Source organism: Colletotrichum higginsianum (genome assembly GCF_001672515.1).
Source record: "Colletotrichum higginsianum IMI 349063 chromosome 7 map unlocalized unitig_7, whole genome shotgun sequence".
In the NCBI taxonomy this organism is placed as follows: domain Eukaryota; kingdom Fungi; phylum Ascomycota; class Sordariomycetes; order Glomerellales; family Glomerellaceae; genus Colletotrichum; species Colletotrichum higginsianum.
Genome location: NW_017263917.1, coordinates 3,715,085 through 3,738,076, shown reverse-complemented (window position 1 = coordinate 3,738,076; position 22,992 = coordinate 3,715,085). Strand labels below are relative to the sequence as shown.

At 56.4% G+C, this 22,992-nt stretch overlaps 4 protein-coding genes across 4 annotated transcripts; 1 reads left to right on the top strand and 3 right to left on the bottom strand.

Annotated features, from left to right (window-relative positions):
• Nucleotides 1-1,417: 1,417 nt before the first annotated feature.
• CH63R_10822 (Mitochondrial phosphate carrier protein) lies at nucleotides 1,418-2,675 on the bottom strand (the record flags this gene model as incomplete). Its single annotated transcript, XM_018305796.1, has 3 exons — nucleotides 1,418-1,802; nucleotides 1,894-2,313; nucleotides 2,506-2,675. 3 exons carry the CDS (start codon nucleotides 2,673-2,675, stop codon nucleotides 1,418-1,420), a joined length of 975 nt encoding a protein of 324 aa, XP_018155220.1.
• A 1,481-nt stretch (nucleotides 2,676-4,156) lies between these two features.
• CH63R_10821 (Pathway-specific nitrogen regulator) lies at nucleotides 4,157-7,388 on the bottom strand (the record flags this gene model as incomplete). The annotated part of the gene is made up of 2 exons (XM_018305795.1): nucleotides 4,157-7,175; nucleotides 7,288-7,388. The coding sequence occupies 2 exons, from the start codon at nucleotides 7,386-7,388 to the stop codon at nucleotides 4,157-4,159; spliced, it is 3,120 nt and encodes a 1,039-aa protein (XP_018155219.1).
• A 2,408-nt stretch (nucleotides 7,389-9,796) lies between these two features.
• CH63R_10820 (Fungal zn binuclear cluster domain containing protein) lies at nucleotides 9,797-11,975 on the bottom strand (the record flags this gene model as incomplete). The annotated part of the gene is made up of 4 exons (XM_018305794.1): nucleotides 9,797-10,654; nucleotides 10,707-10,817; nucleotides 10,883-11,758; nucleotides 11,964-11,975. The coding sequence occupies 4 exons, from the start codon at nucleotides 11,973-11,975 to the stop codon at nucleotides 9,797-9,799; spliced, it is 1,857 nt and encodes a 618-aa protein (XP_018155218.1).
• Nucleotides 11,976-18,411: 6,436 nt separating this feature from the next.
• CH63R_10819 (uncharacterized protein) lies at nucleotides 18,412-20,039 on the top strand (the record flags this gene model as incomplete). The annotated part of the gene is made up of 2 exons (XM_018305793.1): nucleotides 18,412-18,730; nucleotides 18,784-20,039. 2 exons carry the CDS (start codon nucleotides 18,412-18,414, stop codon nucleotides 20,037-20,039), a joined length of 1,575 nt encoding a protein of 524 aa, XP_018155217.1.
• Between the last annotated feature and the right edge of the window lie 2,953 nt (nucleotides 20,040-22,992).

Genomic DNA, 22,992 nt, shown 5'->3' with positions numbered 1-22,992 from the left:
CTCTCTTGTCTTCTCTTCCTGTTGGGCAGCAAGCGGTGAGAGGAGGTGTGTGTGCTCGATTAACCCGTCCTTGCATGCATTGACAGCTTCCAAGCGGGAGTGGCTGGATCGGCTGTTTTGTTTACTTCCGTTGCCGGGTCACAGCACGGGGGTGTGCAGTAAGTATTGGTGGGGCAGTATCGAGTAGTGGAGACCGGCTGTTCGCCCAGTGGGAGCGTGCGGTTGGTTGGGATAATCAGTCGGACCCGCTTACTTACCCAGGTGGATAAGCAGGTACTTCCATATCTACTTCACCCAACCATGCCAATTTCTTTTTTAAAAGCGTTGGTTGCTCGGGGAAGCTATCTTCAGAGAGAGTCCACTCTGAATGGTTCCGAATGAGAGGAAATAGCAGTGGCTGGGTTTGCCACGCACCCTTGGACCGCGTCTTCACTCTCCATACTCTACTTCGCAGATTCCGAACTGGAAGGCCCCCCAAAGCTGTCTCGCGCTCTGGGTTGACAGGGTCTCTCTTCAGCTTGGAGCCCGTCGTTCCCGCACAGCCTCTGGTTGACGTCATGTTCCGGTTTTCTGATTAGCTGGAGGTCCGGTCTGTCGATAGGGGGGGGCGGACGCTTTGAGGGGTAGCCTCCTGTCTCCAGGGGGTCAAAATGTCGGTGACGACCGGTCCGAGCCCCGGATCCCGCGAGGTCGTCCGGTCTTGCTCTTGGCCCCCTCCCGCCGTGGCTGCATGAGCAGTTGCCGGGCCGCTTTGACGGATAAAGTCAATCCAACTAGCTAGCTAGCCAAGTCATGTTCTGAGATCATACCTTGCTTGAGGTTCATCATGGCCGTCGCTGATTAGCCTCATCCGCCCGGACGTTCAATCTTAATGTCAGCGATCCAATCCACCGAAGAGCTTTACATCATCTCGTCACTTTCAACAATCGACAACATAACGAGCCTGAGCGAGGTCCAAACCCCCAATCTATGATTGCAAACTACAAAGCGACTATTATACAACCCTCCGGCGGGCCAGCCATCTTTTCGTCTATCATGCTCTATGCTTCTATGATAGGCAATTGGTGAAAAGATTTCCCAAGTCCCCACCCCAAAGAGTCTTGCTGAACAGATGAAATAAGAGTTTGCCAGGCCGAATCGTTGCGCCTCAGCCCCTTTCTTTTGTCTTACAAAGAAAAAACGTCTAATGCAGGAGGAGAAGCAGCTACACGATGTGTGTGTATGTGTGCATGTTTCTGCTGAGAGGACGTCACAGAATGTGTCCCCATTGTCGTCGTCGCCACTCCAGAGTTCGAATCCGACCCCAGGGTGTAGGAGGAAAACGAGGAAGCATCGTCTTTGTCCTCCTCCAGAAACCAGCACCGAGCTTTCCTCACCAACCACGACGTCTCCCCAACTCCGCCGTTCGTCAAATCGTTTATTTGGAGATCTCGACACCGCCGGTGGCACCGAGGGCCTTCTTGAGGTCGCCGTAGATGGCGAACTGACCGGCAGTGAGGGTACCGACCATGAAGAGACGGGCACCGATACCGGTGTAGGAGCCACGGATGCCGAGCTCCTTGGCGATCTTGATGAGGCGGGAGGTGGTGCCTTCACCGGGGAGACCCTGGGTCTTGTTGATCTTGGAGAGCATGGTGTCGGCGGGCTGGGAGACGATGGCGGCGGCGAAACCGGCAATGAGACCAGAGCCGAGGTTGACAGCAGTCTGGGCACCGTCGGAGAGGGTGTTCTTGGGGTACTTGCGGAAGATGGCCTCCGAGACCTTCTCGAAGACGACGAACTTGGACATGGTGTAGGGGATCCTGGGCCATGTCAGCGACGGTGTTTCTTTCCTCCCGGCAGGCATCACGAGATGAACCCGTTTAGAGAGAGATTCTGGCGGAGAGAACTTACTGCTTGAAAAGAATGGGTCCGAATCCGGCGTAGAAAGCGCCGATACCCTCGTTCTTGAGCATCTTGCTGAAGCCGGAGATGAGACCGGAGGCGTAGGTGGGCTCCGAGACGAGACGGATACGGGTGGCCTCGAGGGGGCACAGGGCAATGTCGGCGAAGAACTCGGCGGCCGCGGAGGAGGCGAGGTAGACGGCAGTGCGGTTGTTGACGGCGTTCTCGTAGCCAATCAGGTTGATGGACTGCTGCTTGAAGAACTCGTATCCTCCGAACTTCAGGGAGCCCTGGAGGAAGTAACCGGCGGCGGTAGGGCCGAAACCGGTGAGCAGAGCGCCGGCACCCTCAGACTGGATGACCTGGCGGAAACCACCGATCATACCGCGGTTGTAGGTGGCGGGGTCGAGCTGGATCCTCGTCTTGACGCTGTGGCGCGCGTTAGCAGTCTTTCATCAATTGGCATCGCGGCATTCCGGGTGTGTTCGTCGTCGTCATCGTCTGTCGCAGTTCGAAGATCGGAGCTCCTTCGGCAAAAGTTGCTCTTCCTTGCGGAACACCGTGGACCGACGTGGACTGGCAAAGCGAAGGGGGCGGGTCGGTGAAGGGGAGAGCACCTACACATCGACGGGAGTCAGAGCACCGTGGGTGACGGAGCAGCAGACAGCACCGGCAAGGGCGAATCTGGAGTAGAGGGCGAGGCCGGAAAGCTGGCCGGGGGCGTTGGCAGCAGCCTTCTCGACGACGGCGTCGACCTTGGTCGAGCCGGTGGAGGGCACAGAGGAAGCCATTGTGTGAGATGTGTGAATCGAACCGGGGGAGGACAAACAGGACAAAGGACTGAGTGGGGAGGAGGACTTGTCACGAAGAACCGCAAAGAGGATCGTGAAGATTTTAGGAGAGGAGGGGAGGATGGGAAAAAAAGGGAGAAACTTTTTTTTGTTGTTGTCGAAGGAAGGGGACGGACGGCCGGGGGAAAAACTGTGAGGCCTTTTTTTTTTAGCGGCGCCGCGGCGGCTGGGGGTGGGTGGGAGAGCCGAGAGCAGCAGCAGCAGCGCGAACTGGGACCGAGACAGCTGCAAATTGAGAACTTGTCCTTTGCGGCCGAAAAGATTGGCTCGGGATTACTCGGGGACCACCTGAGCCAGCGATTGCGCAGTGCGTGCACGAGCCATTTTTCCGTCACTGCGAGCGCCCGCCTTGTTGTTCCCTAAGGCTGCTTCGATACGTACCCACCTCTCCTGCAGGGGTGAGCTCTCGTTCGGCTTCTCGGAAAAATATTTGCGTGGGCTATCGCTGTGTCGGCCAAGGTTTAGCCGGGCGGCCTTCCCGCCTGGAGTCCAAGTTTTCCTCCTTCCTCTCCCGCCTCAGCAAGCAAAAAAGGAAGAGGATCCACCAGCGGTCCACTTAGCGTGCTCCATTCGCCCATGTGCTTTGCCCGCCGGTGTCGTCAGAGCAGCCCGGGATGGCATCGCGAATTAGCCGTCGACGTCTGCAATCCTTTGCCGGTTACCTAATCCTTGAACGTCCGAGTCTTGGCCAGGGAGTCGTTTGTTAGTTCTAATATTCTCTTGTCCAAGAAAGTCTGGCCGGCTTGCAGCGCGACTTCGGGGTTTTCTCGTACATCTTACGTCCCTGAAACATCGCCGTAATCCTTTTTCGCTTCAAGTATCCTCGGCAATTGCGTCAGGCTCGCCCTCCATCATGACTCGAATTCGCCATCTACCAGCCACCTCACACTACGCCCCAAGCCCAGCCCGGTACGGGAACCTACCTGGGTAGCGTAGCCCACTTCCAGCCGCAAAGATTGATTCGGCTCCGGGCCCGTTATCCCTCTCGACTCGGTTCCACCCCCGGGCCGGAGCTAAGGAAGCAAGCTAGGTAGAAAATGGCACTCGAATGATGATGGCTTTACCACGGTATCGCTGGGCTACATTTACTCGACAGATATATTATACACTGATGGTGAGGACCATAACATGTGCTCCCAAATAGCTCCTTTAACCCCCCCCCTTAGCTTTTGTGTCGTTATCGTTAGGTTGATAGGGAAGATTCCAGACACCGTCCACTCGCCATGTCTTTTCCCTACGCCAACGCCGTGAAGGCCGTAACCCAAATATGTACACACTGCGTCCAATACGAGGAACAAATCATCGTCTGACTGTAGACGACATGGTGCGGAGGAAAAACTAGTCAACGTCGCCCTGAAGAGGGCAAGTAAAATATGACCCTGAAGTAGGATACTACCAGTGCCGGCACTAGCTGACAGCAATCAAGAGCCTGGATCCATACCGTTGTTCTCAAATAGGCTCAGGACATCACCAGGCAGGTACTCCAACCACGGCGGCATCATCTCGTTCGGCAGACCCAGCGCACCAATATCAATCGGGTTCTCAAAGGTGATGACGTCTGTGATGGGGCCCATGCCTTGGCCGAGGTACGAGTATGTTGCGTTTGCATATGTTGGGTCGAACGAGATTTGCTGTCCGTTGTGGTGTTGTTGCGATGTCGCATCATGCATGGTGCCAGACGGAGATGCGGAGGGCATCATGTGATGCTCAAAATTCGTCGAGCTGTGAGATGAAGGCGTGAATGATGGCGTTTGTTGTGCGGCAGAAGACGTCGCGAGCATCGAGCCGGCATTTCCTACGGGAGACGATGTTCCCTCCTCGTGGATGCTATCAAACCGCTGATGGGCTCTCCCTTGCCCGTGCGGGCTGTCCATCGATGTTGTTGACAGGCGCTGGTGTCGGTACTGCCGAGTCGACTGACGCATGGCAGATGTTACTGGCTGCGGATAGGCGGTGGCAAAGATGGACTGAGATGCCGTCTCAGGCAGGCTCTGTCGGATAGGGTCGTAGATCATGTTCCCAGGAGGAGTAGGTGCAGAAGCGGCAACGTTGGATGTCTGCGACTGTGCAAAGTTGGGATGACCAGATGCACCGGCATGCATGTTCTGATACATGAGCGTAAGGCTCGAGTTGGGCGAGTTCGTCGTGCCGGTCAAGGACCATGCAATGGGCGGCATGTTGGGCGAGGCGGGGTACGGGAATCGGCCGCTGATGGAGCCACGGCGAGGCAGCCTCGTGCTCTCGTATTCCTCGTTGGTGTATGTCTCGCAATCCCAGATGCCCTTGGACTTCTGGTCAAGTGCCGTGAGGATGTACTTGACGCCGCCCCAGTACTTGTGCAGTTGTTGCAGTGACTTGTAGCAACGGGAGTAGTTCTGGTTGGCGGCCGAAGCCAGGAGAGAGTGTTTTGTGGATGCCCTGTGTTCATGCGACGACGGCTTCTGCTTCTGGCCTTCCGTCTTGAGCTCCGCCACTGGGGGGGACGTCTCTCGCGAGGTAGGGTTGGAGGCATTGGCTATAGATTCCATGAGAAAGGCGCAGGCGGCGATATACATGGGCTGGGACGTGAAGGGGTTGCCGATGAAGCTCTTTGGATCGATGAGCTCAGCGAACGCCAGGATGTCAGCGATGGTTTTGGCGCTGGACATGGACAGCTCACGGCTGTTGGGGAGCAGTTGATGAGTGCGGCTCAGCGAGCCAAAGGGGGTCAAGAGAGTGGGTTGGTGCAGTATGATAATGAGGGCGTGGAACCAAAAGTGCAGGAGGATGAAATTCGTCCCTTGGCCCAACTTCAGGTACGTTTTGAAGTTGGAAACGCTGAAGTGAAGCCGGGGATCCTGCTTTTGATAAAGCCTGGTCAACTCGTGCTCCATACGGGCCAGCCTGGCCCATTTGTCCGGCGTGATGTCCTTGGCGTTGCGGATATTGTTCAAGACGTCCGAAACGCGGCCATACAGGTGGATGATCTGGATAAAGACGGGGAAAGGGGCGGGCCATCCGGAAGCCGGATCGAGCGTTGGCTCCGGCAGAGCCAGTTCAAAATCATCGTCACGTATGGTCACGGGTCTGCCAGTGCCAGATGAAATGACTCTGTCGAGGATGAAAACGGCCCAGAAGGTATCGGTGCGCTCCTGTTCAACTTCGAGCTGCTCCTCGCGGGTAAGACTGCTTTCGTCTTCTTGCGGCTCTTCGTCTGCTCCGGCATCACTGTCTGTTTGGCCACCATGACGGGTGTACCAAGGGTCTCTTTCGCCTTGGTACCTTACACCCACCATCTTTTGCAAGCCGAGGTCCACGGCCATGCGGATAGCAAGACCCAGGTACATCCACAGAGCGCTGTCTTGGTCTGCGCCGAAACCTTCGTACGCCATCATGAGAAGCGCTTGGACTGCGCCGACGGACGGACAGGGAAAAGTGTCGACAGTCGCAGCCTTGGCTCTTTGGGCGTAGTGATGGCCTTGCTCTGCGTGCGAGGCCTCCTCGTCTTTGTTGTTATGCCCAAGTTGTGCCGAGTCGGAAAACCGAGCGGACAATGCACAGACGGCATCGACGAGAATTGGTTCAACCCTCTTTTCCTTGACCATGCGAACGAACCTTTCCTCTTTCAAAAAGGGGTAGTTGCAGCCCAGGTGTAGAAAAAACGTCTTGACCAGGTGGAGAATCAGGGGATGGACCGGCGCAATATCGTTGGGGTCGTATACGGGCAGGTCCTCATTGGAAGCAACCTCCTCGTCGTGCGGAGGCATGCCCGACAAGGCCATGCCCATGGGTTGGATCACACTGGAACCTGAGCTTGGCGATGTAGCAACGACCGAGCCTCCTGTACTCCGTCTCCGGTCCCGAACGGAGACGACCATCTGCTTATAACCTGGGACAATGGCCGTAGGCCCAAAGTAGCGGAAGTATGGCACCCTGTGACGCTCGGTGTGATGCGAGCCGGGGGAGCGGCTATGTAGACTGCGAGCGTCGTCCGAGAAAGACGTCGTCCGAGGATAAGAGGGGCGTCGGTGTCGCGAAGGTTGATCTTGGTCGCGAGCGCTGTGTTCTGAGGACCGTCGCAGAAAGGTGGGCGAGCGACCGGGTGCGGCATCAGAACCCCTCCTTGAAGCATCGTCTGGCTTTGAGTTGGACAGGAAGGAGCGAGGAGCATTTCTGTTCCCCTTGCCGTATCGCTTCTCGTCGTGATATTCTTCTCCATCGCGAGCGCGGATATGTTGGTCGGGTTCATCATTGTCGTGCTCGTCCTCGGCTTCCTCGTTGTCGTTGTCGTTGTCGTTGTAGTCGTCATGGTGGGGGTCCCGGGTGGCGATGGCGCCACCCGAAGATTTCTTCTCAATGACTTCGTTGTAGCCCAAGCAAGTATGCCCGTTCTTGGAGCAGGTCGAGCAGACTGGGCGCTCGCCGGCGCATCTCGTCTTTCGTTTGCGACAGGTCAAGCATCTAGCGAGGGGCCGAGTCAGGTCAAGGCACTGCGCGCAAGGGAGGAAGCTCGGGGTTAAGGAACAGCAAGAGAAGCGGGAGAAGCAGGACAAGAAGATGTGGAACGACTCACGCGGCGTTGATTCTGCGTCTCTTAGATGGTGGCTGGCCTTGGTTGTGGACGAAGCGGATCTGCTTAGGCGCGGGGGTCGCTCCGTCGATGATGGAGGTCATGGCGCGCAAGGTGAAGGAACCTCTCAACAGCTACGCAGCATGATGCTGGGCTGCAGTGGGCGGAGATTGACTGAAAGGGTCAAACCAGAAGGGACCAGAGCAGAGCAGAGCGGCAAAGGCGGCCCAACGCAACGCAGAGTGGTCCACGTCAGGTCTCCAAAAGTCAGGTCAGGCCCCTGTGGAGATGGCAGGTGTCTCCCAGCAGTGAGCACAGGGACTCGGACTGGAGTTTGGCGGGAGGTAAACTGGGGTGTAGCTTCCGGGGGACAGGACAGACCTGGGTTGGGTGCTTGGGGAAAGCTTGGGTTGTGTAGACTGGGGGAGATAGTTATGGTGGAGACGGCCTGCTGTATGTGGCTCCAGTCTCCAGAATCATATGCAGCGGCAAGGGTCAGAGCTTCAGCTACTGAGAATCAGGCGGCGGAAAGTCAATGGTGCGCTCGCTCGGTGGATGTGTGACATGGCGACTGGAACTCGACGATGGACCTGTGGTTCATGGAACGCAGGAACACGGCCGTTGCATCACAGGTGTTGGGTAGGGGAGGGAATATTCGAAAAAGCAACGGCCGACCAACGAAGGAAACGGAAAGAAAAGAAGAGCCAAGACTGACGGCAGTGCAGTGCTGTGCTGGGGATCGGCGGGGGACGACGGTTGAGGAGCGAGAAGCGACGGCAGCCGAAAGAGGGGGAGGAAGTAGTCGATGGGGCAGCCGGGAGAGGCGCAGACGATGATTACCGTTGCAACGGCTGCTCCGAGTCGTCTGGACTACTTGTCTCGTCTTGTCTTGGATTGCCATTGTCATCGGAGGGCGAGGGATCCGGCTTGCGTCTGGTGAAATTTGGTTCGTCGCAACGGTGCGGTGTCGACATGGCACTTGGCTGCGGGGAGTTGGGTTGGTGGGTGTGATGCGCTGTAGTGGCAACGCTGTGACGCTGTAACTGTAGCACTGGCGACATGCGAGGAACACTGTGGGATTCCCATCCAATCCGACGGAAAAGAACCGCTTGCGAGTGTACCTGCCTCGACCGACCGCCCCTGTAAGTCCAAGCCAAGGCACGGAAAAGCGGACCCCAGACGGTCTGGTCTGCCTTGAGGCGGGATCGCCTGCCATTTACATGCCAACACGAGTGTCACCACCTCGCGTTTGCCACCGAAATCATGGCCTCTCCAAGACTTCGTTGGCAATGAAAGAAGAGAACGGCCAGAATCCTCGTCATATGGCCGGCTCCTCCCTCCCTCTTTCATTTCGTGAGGATTGGTTCGAAGGATGTCTGATCTTCTACAAGTGCGGCCGGTGGACACCGGCCTCGAGCTTCAGTTACACGAAATCCAACGACGAACGAAGCTATACATATATCCATACTTTATTATGAATGGACGAAGAATACGAAAGATATAGGGCTCGAGACTTTTGCATCCACGCTCCACGGAATTTGAGCTCTCACCACTGAAAAGTGACAACCTGTAACGAGCCAGCACATACATGCAATACAATCTTTGGTCCCGCACAAGATTCGGACAATATCTCCGCCATCCCGGGTGAGACACACACACACACACACACACCCCTTTCAAACAATGAAGCCAACCACCAGGCTCCCTCTCATCCCGGATTCCATATTGGTTCGAGTTCCATGATATTAGGCTCCGTATTGATCCTTTTGGCAGCACCACGCAGTTTCCAGCCACGCAAAACCACCCCAAACCCGCCTCTCTCGTGTAAGCCACCATTCCTCATACGCCACGTTCCCGAATCGAGCCGGTCAAGAATCGAAACCCGCCTTCACCCACACTCTACGCCCCTTCCACCAAGACGGAAGGATACAACCCCCGCTTTACCCCAGATTCCTAGCCCGCCTCAGTCCACTCGAAGCCTCGGGACTCGGGAACGGCGGGAAGAAGCCGCTGGATGGGTCGGGTGCCACCGGTGACGTATGTTCGACGATTGGAAGAAGCAGGGACGAGACAGAACTCTCGATAAATAGCAGGAAGAGAATAAATGAAAAAAGTTGCCGCAGATGACAGCCATTTTACTTGGGAGATATCCGTATAAGGAGGACTCAGATGGAAACCCCGCCCCCCAGCACCCCTGAATTAAAACTCCATGTGCCGGCACGTAAAGAGAGCAAAAGTAGAATACGTACGGCTCCTGCCTCGATGTTTGAATTCCATGTGTCCAACTTCACAAAACACAAAAACAATACGCCAATAGCACCCCAAGCCCTCTGCCACCGTCATTGTTACCGTAGACTCCTCCCAAACAAATGTTCTTTTTTTTGTAAGCCACTGCCTGCCATGTTATGCCTCCCGTTGCTCATGATACCGAATCTCATTGCTCCTAATATTGTACGTACCACCGGGAACGGCTTGGGTGTGGACCTCCAGGAGCAAACATTTCGTAATCCACTCATCCAAAGACGATGGTGACGCCCATGTCCTCGCTAACACGCCTCCATAAGTCGGCCCCCTTGCTGAGCCGTTGGCTAGGCGTGGACATCAGGATCGCGTCGTCGTCGTAGGCGGCGTGGTCGTCAATCATGTCTGCGCGTCTCCAGACCTCTTGCGCGATGGTCCAGGCGCGCTGGATGTTTGTCATGCCCTGCCTGCGCTCCACCGCCACAAACGCCTGTCGCGCCAGTTCCCTGTCGCCGGGATCGGTGGCCTCGCAGGCTGCGACAAACAGCGGCCACAGCAGAGCAGCCATCGGCCCGGCATGGTTGACTGTCGCAGCGCAGTGGCTCAGCGCGGCATGCGTATGGCGTTGCACGAGATGGTGCCGCCGCGGGTAGCCGTAAATGCTGCGGTAGAGATAGACAAAGGCCGAGTGGCGATACGCTAGAGCGTTGTTGAGGATTGAGTGCAGACGGGCGCGCTCGGCGGCGAGCTCGGGCTCGTCTGACATGGCCGGGTCATTCATCATATCGGGTGAGAATCCTGGAGGAAAACTAGGTTGCCATAGCTCCAGAGCATGCTCGATGGCGTCCGAGGTGGTTTCGAACTCGCTACGGAGGACGGCCACTTTAGTCATCTGACCATTGGTGAGAGCCGTCTGGAGTTCCGTCTTGAGCGCCAAAAGGTTGGAAAGGCGGTGGATGATGGGCCATAGGGTCGTGGAAAAGCCGAGCAACGTGTCGACCGACCCGAGGGGCGATGAGTTGGGGGAATCAACTGGCGGAAAGGGGATAAGGCAACCTGTTGGCGGTGCCGTCGAGAGGGGAGCCGTGCCAAACGAGAGTGCGGCGATAACATCGTAGAAGCGGAAGGCCTGTGATGGTGTTAGCTAGACTTAATGAAGGCAGAGTCCGACAAAGACATACGCGTTCGAGAAAGGCCGTGGTGGAATTGGAGTTGTCGTTGTTGCCATTCATGATTGCGATGGCGCCTTTGAGATGGCCGTCTACAATGTTGGATCGGTTTTGTTGCACGAGCTATTTTGATGGTCAGTCACGCCGTATTACATGGGCGAGGGCGGCGGTTCGGCAAGTGTACTCACAACTTCGTAATACACGAGCAACATAATAGTGGCCAGGAGCTCGTTCTTGTTCGCTTGCCCGCCGAGCTCAATCAACCGGGCCAATCCCTGGATGGCCTGGTTGTGGAAGTAGACCGCCTTCTCCTCCGTGTGCCCACAGCCTCTGTTCTCCAGGTGCGCGCTCGCAAGCGCGTAGATGGCGTTCGTCACAGTGGAACTGCTGTGGCAAAGGGGTAGCACGAGTTGCTGGAACGGGTTACCGCCCTCGGTCTCTCGCAGCACGATGAGATGGGACATGACGTTGGTAAAGTGGTCGACCAATGCTCGGCGGTTCGGCCGATCCGAGAATTCGGAGAAGGTCGGGAAGAGGAATTCGAGACGGGGCGACGCTACTGGGACGGGCGCGATCATGGCTAGGGACGGGTGGCGCTGCGCCCGTGTGACGGCCATGTGTGGTGGCATGGCAGTATGCTGCATCGAGCCACGACGAACCACTACTTCCTCGTCCGCGTCCTCCAGTGACAAGTTGAATGCGACCGAGTCGACTGGCGAGACCAGGGGAGCGTCGTCCTTGTTTTGGTACATGGCAAACATCTTCTTGAAGTCGAAGACGAGCGGGTGGCCGCTCTCCCCAGGCTCTTCCAGGATGGCTTCTTCCACGAGCCCGTCGTCCTCGTCGTCCAGAGACTCCTCCTTCCAGCGTCGTATGGTGGCGTCGGGGGCCGAATAACGTCGAACGATGGCAGATCCGCTTGTTTGGGAGGCCGTATCGGAGCCAAACCCGGCGATCGAGTCACGCTTCTTGCGTTGACGAGGCTTGACCGGTTCGTAGGAGCACTCCTGACTGCGCTCGGCGCATCGGGAACATTGGGGGCGGCCTTCGTCGCATTTCTTCTTCTATGCGCACAGAAACACGTTAGAAAACGATTTCCAAGGCATCGCGAGAGAGGCGCTGGAAAATAAAGGGAAGAAGAGACAGTGAGATGTCTACAAGAGACGGATTAGGTCGAACCTTTTCTTTGCTGTACCAACATGTTAGTAAGAACGTCACATCTCGGTTTTCAGAAGGGTTGATTGGGGAGAGCGGGGGGTGGTCACTCACCAATATGTGCATCCTGCATGTGTCAAACAAGTTCAGTCAGAGGTCGAATCAAATGCGGCCGGCTGTGGCAGGCATGACTCAACGGAATAAAGCAGAGCGAGGGCTAGGGCAACACATCGAAGCTATTCGGGCGGCAATAGCGACGCGCGAGGGGGCAGCAAACGGCGATGAGAAAGAAACACACTCGCTGGGGGGGCGCAGAGGAGAGAAAGCGGAGGCAGAGAGCAAGAGGGATTGGCGATTGGCCGTGAACTCACCTGATCTGGATCGTCGTTTGGGTGCCTTTGGCGGGGCGAGTTTAGTATACAGCAACATGATGCTCACGAGCTGGTACCTGCAGCAGGCATAGGCATGACGGGTTGCTCAAGATGATGGCGAGGTTTGTTTCTCTCTCAGAGGATGTGGTACATGGGACGAAGTTGCCCTGCACCTACATCACGCACGGAGAGAAGGAGGAAGTAGCCGAACGCAAATGCGTGAGTGGACCGAGGCTACTTGGCCTGGAAGGCGAGCGAAGACTGGCTTTCACGATGTCGGAGAGTCCCGCAGTGTGTGACGGTCGGGGGCGGCGGGCGTAAGGTTCAGGTCGGGTATCGAAAGGGTGGCCCTGGTTCTACTGGTGGGAACTGAGGGGGATTAAGGTAAGGTCAGAGAGTCAAGAAGTTCGTGGAGACGAGAGAATGGCGTATGGTGGGTGGGTTTTCTGGTTGGTATTTTTGTTTTTGCTCGGCTTCCCTTCCTCAGTCTTGTATCCTACTTCTGCTTTTTGTTCTCGATGGGCTTTGGGGGGGGTTCTGAGGTCTGTAGCCTGTCGGTCTAGTGCCGAGGGTAGACGCCAGATTAATGAGGGAGGAGAGCAAAGCTTTTCTCTTGTCTGGGTTATTGTTCTCGCCCTTTTTCGACGGGGCCGCGAGCTTGGAAGACCAGGGGTCATGGGTCGATGCGCTGAGGTGAAGACGGATTCGTATTTTAGTCCGCTTTCCTAGGGGGAGAATAGAGGCGGTGGTGGGGATGGGTGTGGCTCGGGATCGAGCGGCGGGATATGGGGAAAATTGGAGAGCAATTGAGGAGGAGGAGGGGGAGGAAGAAGAAGAGGAGGAAGAGGAAGAGGGGGAGTCGAAGACCAAATCAAAACCCTCGCGAGTCAAGAGAATGGTTACTCGGGCATGAAGCTGTTCCTATATAGCGCGACGACGCACAAAGGAGACGGACACCGAGGCGGCGAGAAACGAAAAAACGAGCAAAGAGGGCCCAAAGCGTCCAAGGTCAAGGTCAAGACCGATCGAGTCCATGTCATTCTGGCGTACCGAGCGAGTACCAAGACCCAAGAGCCGGCGACGGCGTCCTTCCCAATGCTGACAAGGCCGCTGCCATCACGCACATCGTGACCAAGAGATCCCAGGAGGCTAAGCAGTGCTAGAAGCAGAAGGGTGGAGAAATTTGCGGGGTTACAGCGGCGACTATGGTGCGGAGATGGGTGTCACAATCTCGGTCGACATGTCTGCCACTTCGCAGTCTCCTGCCCCAGTCCGGCTTTAACGGCGGTGCACTGGCTGGTGTGTGGCTCTTGGATATTGGGGGCAGCGGCGGCGGCGGTGTTCTGGAGAAAGGTGTGTGTCACCGTTGAGGAGTTTCCCTGCAACGCCTGCGAGGCGTGACCGTCGCGGAGGTGCTGCGCTAGAAGTAGCTCCGAACAAGAGTTGGAGTAGAGGGGGGGCCAATACATGGGAGGTGCCTGTTGGTAATTATTTGTTAATGAGTACAGGTACAGATTATACATCGTACTCAAGGGAGGATGCCATCCACGGAGGGGCCTTCGAGCGGTGGTTTTTTGCAGGCACACCGTTCATTGAGTCGTCGTTGGCTTTGACACTGGTGTTGTAATCACGAAGTGCTCCTGCTCATTGATCCGGTGAACAACGATGTGTTGGTTCGCTTCGTCGACAAGGGATGAATATCGCCAGCTATTCGAGATCATCCGCCACCACTGACAGGTATGCTGGGATTTGCCTTCCATACTGACGCCAGATGCCGAGAGAAAGAGTGTGTGCGCAACGAATGCTAACGACGGCAGGCTGAACGGGGCAGAAACAGGACAGAATGAGAAAGGTGGCGCGGCATGGCGCTCTTCGTATCCCCCAAGATCCCCCAGTCAGGTCCAGAAGCAGCCTAGGGGAGGACGCGACGTTGCAGATGCTAATAAACTCCGGCTAGGCTGTCGCCGAATCTGCCACAACTGCCCCGGGCTTGGGCTAGCGAACGGAGCGGCAGTCTTGGGCTGCGATTTTCACGGCAGCAAGCCAGGGACGTCATGCCTGCTTGCTGGTTTGTTTAGTCGTCTGTTCTCTTTACATCTCCCGCACAGGTTGGTGAACACTGTTCTCTCACGGCAGAAGACAACCACAAGTGCCAGATGACATGTGCTGTACTGTACCTGTGAGACGGACCCTGCAGCGTTGGGGAAAAGTTTAAATGGCCCGTTCAGACGCTTTTGCACATTGAATATGCCGGTCGCAGCTCCGCCTCAAGTGCAGCGGCCCCAAACCAGAGATTGGTTGCTTCTCCGACTTTATGCCTGCCATTGTTTGCCCATGTCAACGTCTCCAGCTGCGCTGAATGATTGGGTATGAACATTGAGTCGAGTCACTTGACTATCTTGGCCTGCTACCAACCTACCATCCGTCCGTCTGCAGTACCAAGATGGGTACTGCTTGATTACTCTCTTTCGCCCTGCACCAGGCCTGCCTCTCAGCCGGTGGGTTGTTGTAACATGGAGGTGAGCACTTGCTGTCACTTTTGACCAGCATAGTGCATGACGGCAATCAGCGGTGGGCAGGTGGGTAGACATGCCGGCGGCAAACGACGGAGACCCAGCGAGTGTACCATACCTGTACCCTCTCTCTCCTGGCGTCGACGTCTCTCCCCTTTCTGTTGTAATTTCAAGAGGAAGACCCGAAGCCGACTGTGCACTTTGTGACGACACGACTCGAGCCCGCTGGACGCCTCGTCTCGGTTGTCCAAGAGTTGACACACACCCACGATCCCAGGGCCTAGGCCGCCAAGTCAAGAAGGTTTCCTTCCCCACATTCTCGACAGCCGCTGGTCCGTCCCAAAGTGTGCTAAAGTGCGTAAGGGTAGGGTAGCTTGCTTGGGTGCTTGGAGCTGGCACGATCGTGACCATGGCAGTTGCACTGAGTTCTTCCAGCTACTTTTCAGCTGCAGTCTGCACGACACAGACGGGCACCGTATCTCCACTGCTACTACATGGCACATGGTGGGTGGTGAAATGACGGAGGGAAGATGGGATGCTGGGTGCGGGTTGCAACGCTCTCTAGCGCCAGAGCGACCGTATGTTCGGTCGGTGAGGGGGAGGCTGGAACGGCCAGGACGATCGATCCTCTCCTCATCGCTTGTGTGTCTGGTCTGCGAAGTATTCTGATATGGAAGGATGGCGTTGCTTGTTGTTCAGGCACCTCACCGCGTCAGCACGCAAGTAGCCTAGGCATCGTGCCGTACGGGGGCAGTATCGAGAAGTATCAGGTGCCAGGTGGCGAGAAGCACGAAATGGCAATCTTTACCTTGCCGTTCTCCGAAACGTTCGGTTTGGCAGGGTCACGAATGGATTGCATTCTCGTAATCCGGCGCAGTCGGGTTGCACCCCAGATCTAACTCCTGTCAGGCACAGGACAGGAGATCGGGCATAGGCCAAAGTGCTGTTGGCGAAGACGAAGAAGAAAAAGGGAATCCGGGGAAAGAGTCCCGAAACAGCATGTTTGGTGGTTGATCAGCGGAGCTCTCTAGGCGCTCTCCTGTCGATGTTCCTGAGGGGACGGGAGCGGCCTCGATGGGGTCGATGGGGTCGCTGGAGTCGCTGGAGTCGCTGTAGTTGGATCGCAGTATCCGTAGCCGGGTCGCAAAGGAACCTCAAGGGACCAGAATTCTCCACGGCGAGCAGAGGTTCCCATCGGCTATCCAATTGCAACGGAGCATGAAGATGAAGAAGATGCATTTGCGAGCAAAATTCTGCCCTCCATAGTGCTGCGGAGGCCCTTGTCCCTGTCTGTGATATTTGCCTGAGGCACCAGCGAGAAGCAAGTATGATTGGTACAAGTGGAGAAGTCGTCGGTCCGTACTTTCTTCATCCGGTGTATTGCTCGCACCTGCCGAGGCGGGACATGATCCAACAGTGCTGCGGAAAGAGCAACCGCCACTCAAGAGAGCGCACACGTGGAAGAACAGGAAGTATCTGTGTCTCTTCTTCTTGACGCGTGTGACTAAGGCTCATAAACCTTCTTCCGTGCCTGAGGCGATAGATATTAATAGAGTCAGCGATACGTACCTGATGCTCTTCGCTTCCCTCACACACCTAGGTAGGCAGGTATTGCAGGTACTGTAGGTACTGCAACCAAGGACCCTTTTTCTGCGTCTTCATCTCCGCCAAGAGGAACACTCTCAATCCACGACAGTTCATCGATCAACCGGCTCTCGGTTGCATTGGGTCTCCATGGCAGGGACCACAGTTGCACATCGTCTGAGTCCGAGCCTGGTTGATGATTTGCTGTCTGATATCTTGCTATCAGTTGATTAACTGATAGCAAGTCAGTAGGTCCCTTCACCTTCACCTCAGTCCCTAATTCCATCCGAACGACAGGTCAGTGCAACGACAGGTCGGTCTCGCTTGCTTCGCCGATTCTTCAGCACTCGCCCACTCCACATGCAGTGCGAGACAAAAGAAAGGCCTTCATAGAGAAACAGAACTGACATCCGTCATTTATAACCGAATAGGCGCGCAAGAACTAGGCAGGTCCATCGGAACATGCTCGCCATCTGCCTGGCTTGGATGCTCCACAGGTCACCATTCACCTTCAACGTTTGCCAGCATGTGCCAGAGGTCTGTCAGTCGACACAAACAGCGGATGGATAAGTCATTCTCCGCGCAGGTTTTCGACCCATGCAGCTCGGGTACCTAGTGGCCGGGCCATGTCCGACCGTTGGCCCATTTTCGGGACCCGCACCGGCACCGGGTGGCCCCGACGACTTCCGGCTACGTCCTCCTTCCACATGCTGTCGCAAGTGCGAGCGGCCCATCGGCGTTCTGTCCACAGATTCAGAGACCCCCCCTCGACCATGTTGGCTGTCGAAGCGCCCTTGTTGGCCTAGTGTCGCATTTCCCACGGATACAGACCCCAAAGACGATGCCGCCAAGGACTTAATTAGTCCCGGGCTCCTCCGCCGACAGGCTGTCGCTTTGTATTCTGCTTGCCGAGCCCTTTTCTACGAGCTGCCGCTCCCGTTGGCCCTGGTCGTCGACTTGCAGCCCATGACCTTGTCTCATTGGTGGCCTTTGATGCTCTCACCGCACGTCGCCCAACCTGATGGATAAGACTGGCGTCGTCGTGCCGCATCACTGCGTCCGTCGCCCGTCCAACTCGTCAGCTGCTGCGCCGTGATTCGCTCCATCAATATGAGATTGATGGCGCGCCCGACGCACCCAGCAGCCACGGCAATCGAGAGAATCGAAATTCGGCCCATCATCTCCAAATCCCCTCGCACCTTGCCGACCTCCGCGTCGCTAACGTGGCTCTTCAGACGGCTGGTGTACCATCCCTCGCCCTCGTATCATTGGCAGAGCCTCATCAGCCATTCATTCCAACATGGGCAAAGTCACCTCTGCTGAGCGTTGACTGTCAGACAGAAAAGCCACTTCACAAATCCCATCATCCCAAAGATGCACCGCCCGTGGGATCAGATGCAAGGCATGCTCCTCCGTCACACATACCCGTGCTCACACTTCAGGGTCCCGGCCATTTCCCCTCCCGAACGGACCATGATCGCCCTTGCCTCAATCATCAACATCTGCACTCGGCCGTTGTCAAGTCGCTCATACGTGAAGAACAGCCACGGCCTTGATTGACCACAGCTTTGCGCGCCTTGGTCGGAGCTACGTGACATACATTTCATATCTGTCAATACGATTCAGGTCTCGTTCCTTCATCTTGGTCTTCCCATTACCAGCCCTTTTGCTGTGCCTCTCATCGCCGATTCCGACCTCTTGGGGTGTGATTGGGTGCAGTGCTGATGTGCGTGTATGCTGCGCTGTACACCCGCTCAGCCCCCTTCCGACATACCTGCAGTTGGGCTTTCTTGGCCCTCCTCCCACCTCAAGGCTCCAGCGCAACCCGCCATCTTCATGAACCAAACGGCCCTTTAACGGCGTTGATGTGAGAGAAAACGACTTTGTGAACCTTGAGACGCTCCTTGAAATTCTTCTCGAAGGCTGTTTTCTTGACTGTGTCTACATGACACTCCCGCAACATACCAGCAACATACGGGCAACACGCCGCACTACTCGACGCTCATACTTTTGTTGATCCGGAAGCACCCAGATGATTGGGATTTTTCGCGACTACTTCCGATACTCGTGACAATCCAGTCGATCGGCGCCACGATGAAAGGTCTTGTTTCCTGTACGCTTTGCGCTCTCTACCTGGGACTCGACATGTTTATTGGGAGGGCATTTGGAGCAGACTTTAAGAGGCGAGATGGGATACACCGGCTGGAAAAGGCGCACGTAACGGCCTTCCATGACTTGAACCGGAGGGACCCGATCTGTGCGACCGGATACTCTGCTTGTGACTCCGGCTTGAACGGAGGATGTTGCGAGTCGGGCTATGCTTGCGCGACAGACTCATGCTACGCGACAACAAGCGCACCACGGACGTGCAGGGGGATGGTCGGATACTATCACTGTGACGGGGTGATGGGAGGTGAGTCCACCAGACACATATTGAAAGCGCAACAGCTGACATCGATCACCTAGGTGGTTGCTGTCCTGAAGGTTATATCTGCGAACGAGGCAACAATTGTGTCGCCGCGTCAGGTGTCGCATACTCTCAGTCGTGCCCGGCAAGCTACTACCTGTGTCCCGCCAGTTTGAGTTACGGCTGCTGCCGAGATGGTCTCGGGTGTGCAGTGAGCGCCTGTTACTCGACCGACCCCTCGACATACACTATCACAACGACGATTACGACAACGAAGGATGTCACTCAAGTCATCACCACGACCATGACTGCAACGACTGTCCTCATACCCTCCAGGCCCACGGTGGCCCCAACAGCTGTGGCGACCATGGAAGCGGGCGACCCGAATCAAGTGGTCCTCAAATTCTACCCGAGCACAGTCCCAAAACAGCAGCCGATATCAGGAACAGGAAACAGCGACAACAAAGAAGGCTTGACGACGGGACAAATTGCAGGAATTGTAGCTGGTGGTGGGGGTCTGCTCATCGTCGTCCTGGTCGCAGCTTGGATCATCATCCGTCACCTCAACAAGGTCGTCCAGGCAGTTGAAACCAGCAACAAGGGCACCTCGTCGGGCGGGAAGTCGCGGCCTTCGATGTACCAGTTCAAGCCTACACCGTCCGAGGTGGACGATATGAGTGTCGATCCGCTTATGATGTCTCCTCGACCGTCACACCGGAGGCATGATTCCGATACCACCGCCGACTTCACGCCGCCGTATCGGGGCACACCGGGTTCCGCCGGCGACTACCAACCCGTGCCGCAGGGTACAGGCACAGACCGACACGCCAGCTACGACTCGGCTTACGCTGGAAGCTACTTTGACGTCCCGGACCAGAGCCACCGCAATAGTCTGGGGTCGAGTGTGTGGATTGGGCTGCATCGGGGAAGCACAGATTCCCAAGGCACCTACGCACACCTACGACATTGGAGCAACGCCAGCGAGGTGAGTAGCGATCACGGAAGCGGGGGCGCTAGGACACCACTCCAAGAGCTCGACTCGACGCCTTATGTACCAGAGCTGGCAGCTACACCCGTCCCTGACGCCGCGACCGAGGCACGCCGTCGGTCAGCGGGCAGCCTCTCGGGCATGAGCCGGCCGCCGGCCGTGCACCAGCGTCGTAGGAGCAGTGACGGCGGCCATGGCAGGGCGAGAAGCGACAGCTCGGCTGCTGTTGGACTGAGTGTCGTGAGCGAAGACACGGAGCTGATTGGGCATTATGGTCCGTCGGATCGGGCGACGGGCCAGACGTCGACCAGGAAGGAGGGGCATTGATGATCAATCGTCTCGTTGTCAAATCATCTTGGTGTTGCTCCTCGGCCAGTTTCTTCTCTCTGGAAAGATTCCAAGGGTCTGGTGGTACGCGGGCGAGGGACACGACCCCGGACTTCCGAGTCGGAATGCTTTGAGGTCAACGAGGCTAAATGACGAACTCTTCGAAAATGCTGTGAATTTGTCGTCTTGAAGCTGGGTTTCGCGGTAATGGGTCTTGATGATCGCGGTGTCGTCGGGAAATGGATTCGACAATTGGTATTGAGGGGAGCGTCTCTTTCCCCCCTACCTCAAGGAAAATTTCGGATCGGAAACTGAAGAATTCTGGCCATTTCCCCGCCACGGTCTGAATTCTGTGCGGGCTGGGCGAGATACACGATAAATGCGCAAGGCGTTACTCTACCGGCGAATGGAACCTTTTGGAGGTTTGGAACTGGCCGACGTGCCTCTCGCTGCGAAAAGAGCCGAGAGCTGGTTACAGGGATTTCGGCGTTTTCCGTCTTTCTGGGTTTTGTTTAAGTTCGACTATCATACATGATACCTATTTTCTTCGTCCGCTTGATATCTGAGGAGTGCTGTGACTTGTTCACCTTGCTTGCGTGTCTCAAGACTACAGGCTTATCCGGCACAGGCGCAGATGAAGATTGCCCACGTCAATGAGAAAGTGGCTAGAATAAGTGACTCTTGGGGCCTTGAGAGCATTGTTCGCCCTTGACCAGAGTTTCTGAATGACGGCGGGCTTTGGAGACGAGTTGAGTGTTCCTCGACTTCGGCCGGGAAGACATGGTCACTTGTCAGCCGACCAGGCACCGATCATCAAGAGAGTAGATATCTTGCCCACCCACCCGTCCGGCTGCGTCCCCCGCTCCCACAGCTTTGCGGGGTATGGGGTAAAACAGACGTAAGCTTGAGCAGCAGTCCCCTGTCTTTTGAACCATGCCGTCAGGTAGTCTCGGTGGACCTCCTCGCGAGAGAGCGGGAGGAACCAAGCGGGCTGCTGAGGGGGCGTGAAGCTTTTAGGGGGGGGGGGGGTTCGGGGAAGTTGTTTTTTCATCAAACCGTTCTCGCAACTCTCTCCGGATGGTATCACTTCACCGTTAAGGAGAACCAAGGCCGTCAGGGCGGCCATGCGATATTGGACCTGCGTCCCGCGGGGAGGGCGGCGGCAAAGATCTAGGCCTGCGTGACACCTCGACGGCGAACGAGATCAGGGAACGCGGCTTGAAGGGAAGCTCGTTCCGTTGTGGACTGTTCATCTCAGCTACTGTGCGTAGGAGTTGAAAATGCAACACTCGGCTATTCGAAATCGTGCCCGACAACCATGAGGCCTTGGCTGACGATGCGGTTTATCCGCACCCATCGGTTCATCAAAAGAGGGGGGGGGGGGGGTCCATGCTACACGGTTACCATCCGTCGAAGGGTGGGTAAGTGCCCTTGGCTCAACAAGCGACGAACTCATCCGCCTAGAGAAACGGGTGTGAAAGAAACGAGGAGAGGGGGGGGAGGGAGTTCTTCCGCGGACCAAGCGTGCCGGGCTCTACGGGAAAGAGCATCACAGGCGCCATGAACAGGACGCGGGAAGGGGAACCTACCTCGGGGCAGAGTGTTCCGTGAATCAGATTCGGACTTGATCGAATCCTCCTCTTTAACCAGCATAGCGCGCCTGTGGTCCCGGCTTGTCCTGCTGGCGCGGGTGCGGGGAAGACGCATGCCGTGTGGTCTGAGGCTGGGGAAAGGCGGTGGGAAAGGCGAGGAGTACCGGCCGCCGACGGGGGGGGATTGGAGAATCTGGAGGGATTGCTTCACGGAGAGATTTCCCGCGCCGCATAGATGACACCCTGGGGAAGTCAATGAGGGGAAGAGAGCGTGGAAAGAGGCCGGTTAAATTGGCCTTGTTCAGTGAGGAGGAGTTGTGCGTGTTGTGCAAGCGGAATGTCATTCAGCCAGGTCGAAATTAGTCAGAGACACAAAGCAGCAGGGCCCGTCCGTGATGGGCAGAGCTGAGCCAGTCTTCCAGAGACATTGCGCGGAAGAAACGTTGGTTTGATAGACAGTCTGCCCGGAAAAAAGACTAGGTGACGAACGGCCTCTTGTTGACTCGGGTGCCGTATCACGGTGCCGTGGCCCGGTAGTTGCTCCGGACTGTTGTAGCCTGCGCCAGACAATATCGCCATTGATTGATTGGAAACTCAGTTGCTGTTTGCCAAGGCAATGTCGGCGGATAGGCGGTGTTAATCGATTCGTTAGGCTTGACAAAGGAGGAACGAGGGTGAGCAAGACAGGAGATAGGCGTCGGATGCGGACATGACTTTGCAGAGGCAGAGGATTCGAACGACCGCCCGGCACCCCCCTTGCCTCGCGAACCATTCGATGTTCGACGAGGGCCTGGAGCAGCAACCGGGATCAGGGTCAACAGAGCAGTTAGGTTCACGATGGCGGCAACGTGCTCCTTTGTCGCCAAGCGGCGGCGGGTTCGTCTTTGGCTGGTCGCCCTTACCGAAAGTCCTTCGGGCGCAAGCACTCATACCAAGGGCCTACACGTGCGCTACTATTCGACTTTGCAGGGCCCTCTGGACGTCGACAAGAGTCGAGTTTCTGGCTCGGCGGTCAGAGATGGGGGGGGGCCTGTACAGAGTATTGTGGGTTCTTCTGGTCTAAGACTGTAAACGGGGATGATCCGCCGATGGGGACTAGCCTTATTAATGGAGAGAGTCAACCGGGGGGTTGATAAACGTGCTATCGAACTCGGCAGGTTCGGAGAAGAGTCTGCTGGTAAAAGAACAAAGTCAATCTTTTGAAGGTCGTCGACAACCAACTCGAGCCGAAGACAAGCGTCATTGTCTTGGGATATAAGATGAGACCGGTGCTTCCATGTCGAGCTGGCGTTGACCCAGTCCAGCCACGTGCTACGCGGAAGGAAGGTGAATTGACGAACAATGGCCTTCCTTGCAAAAGG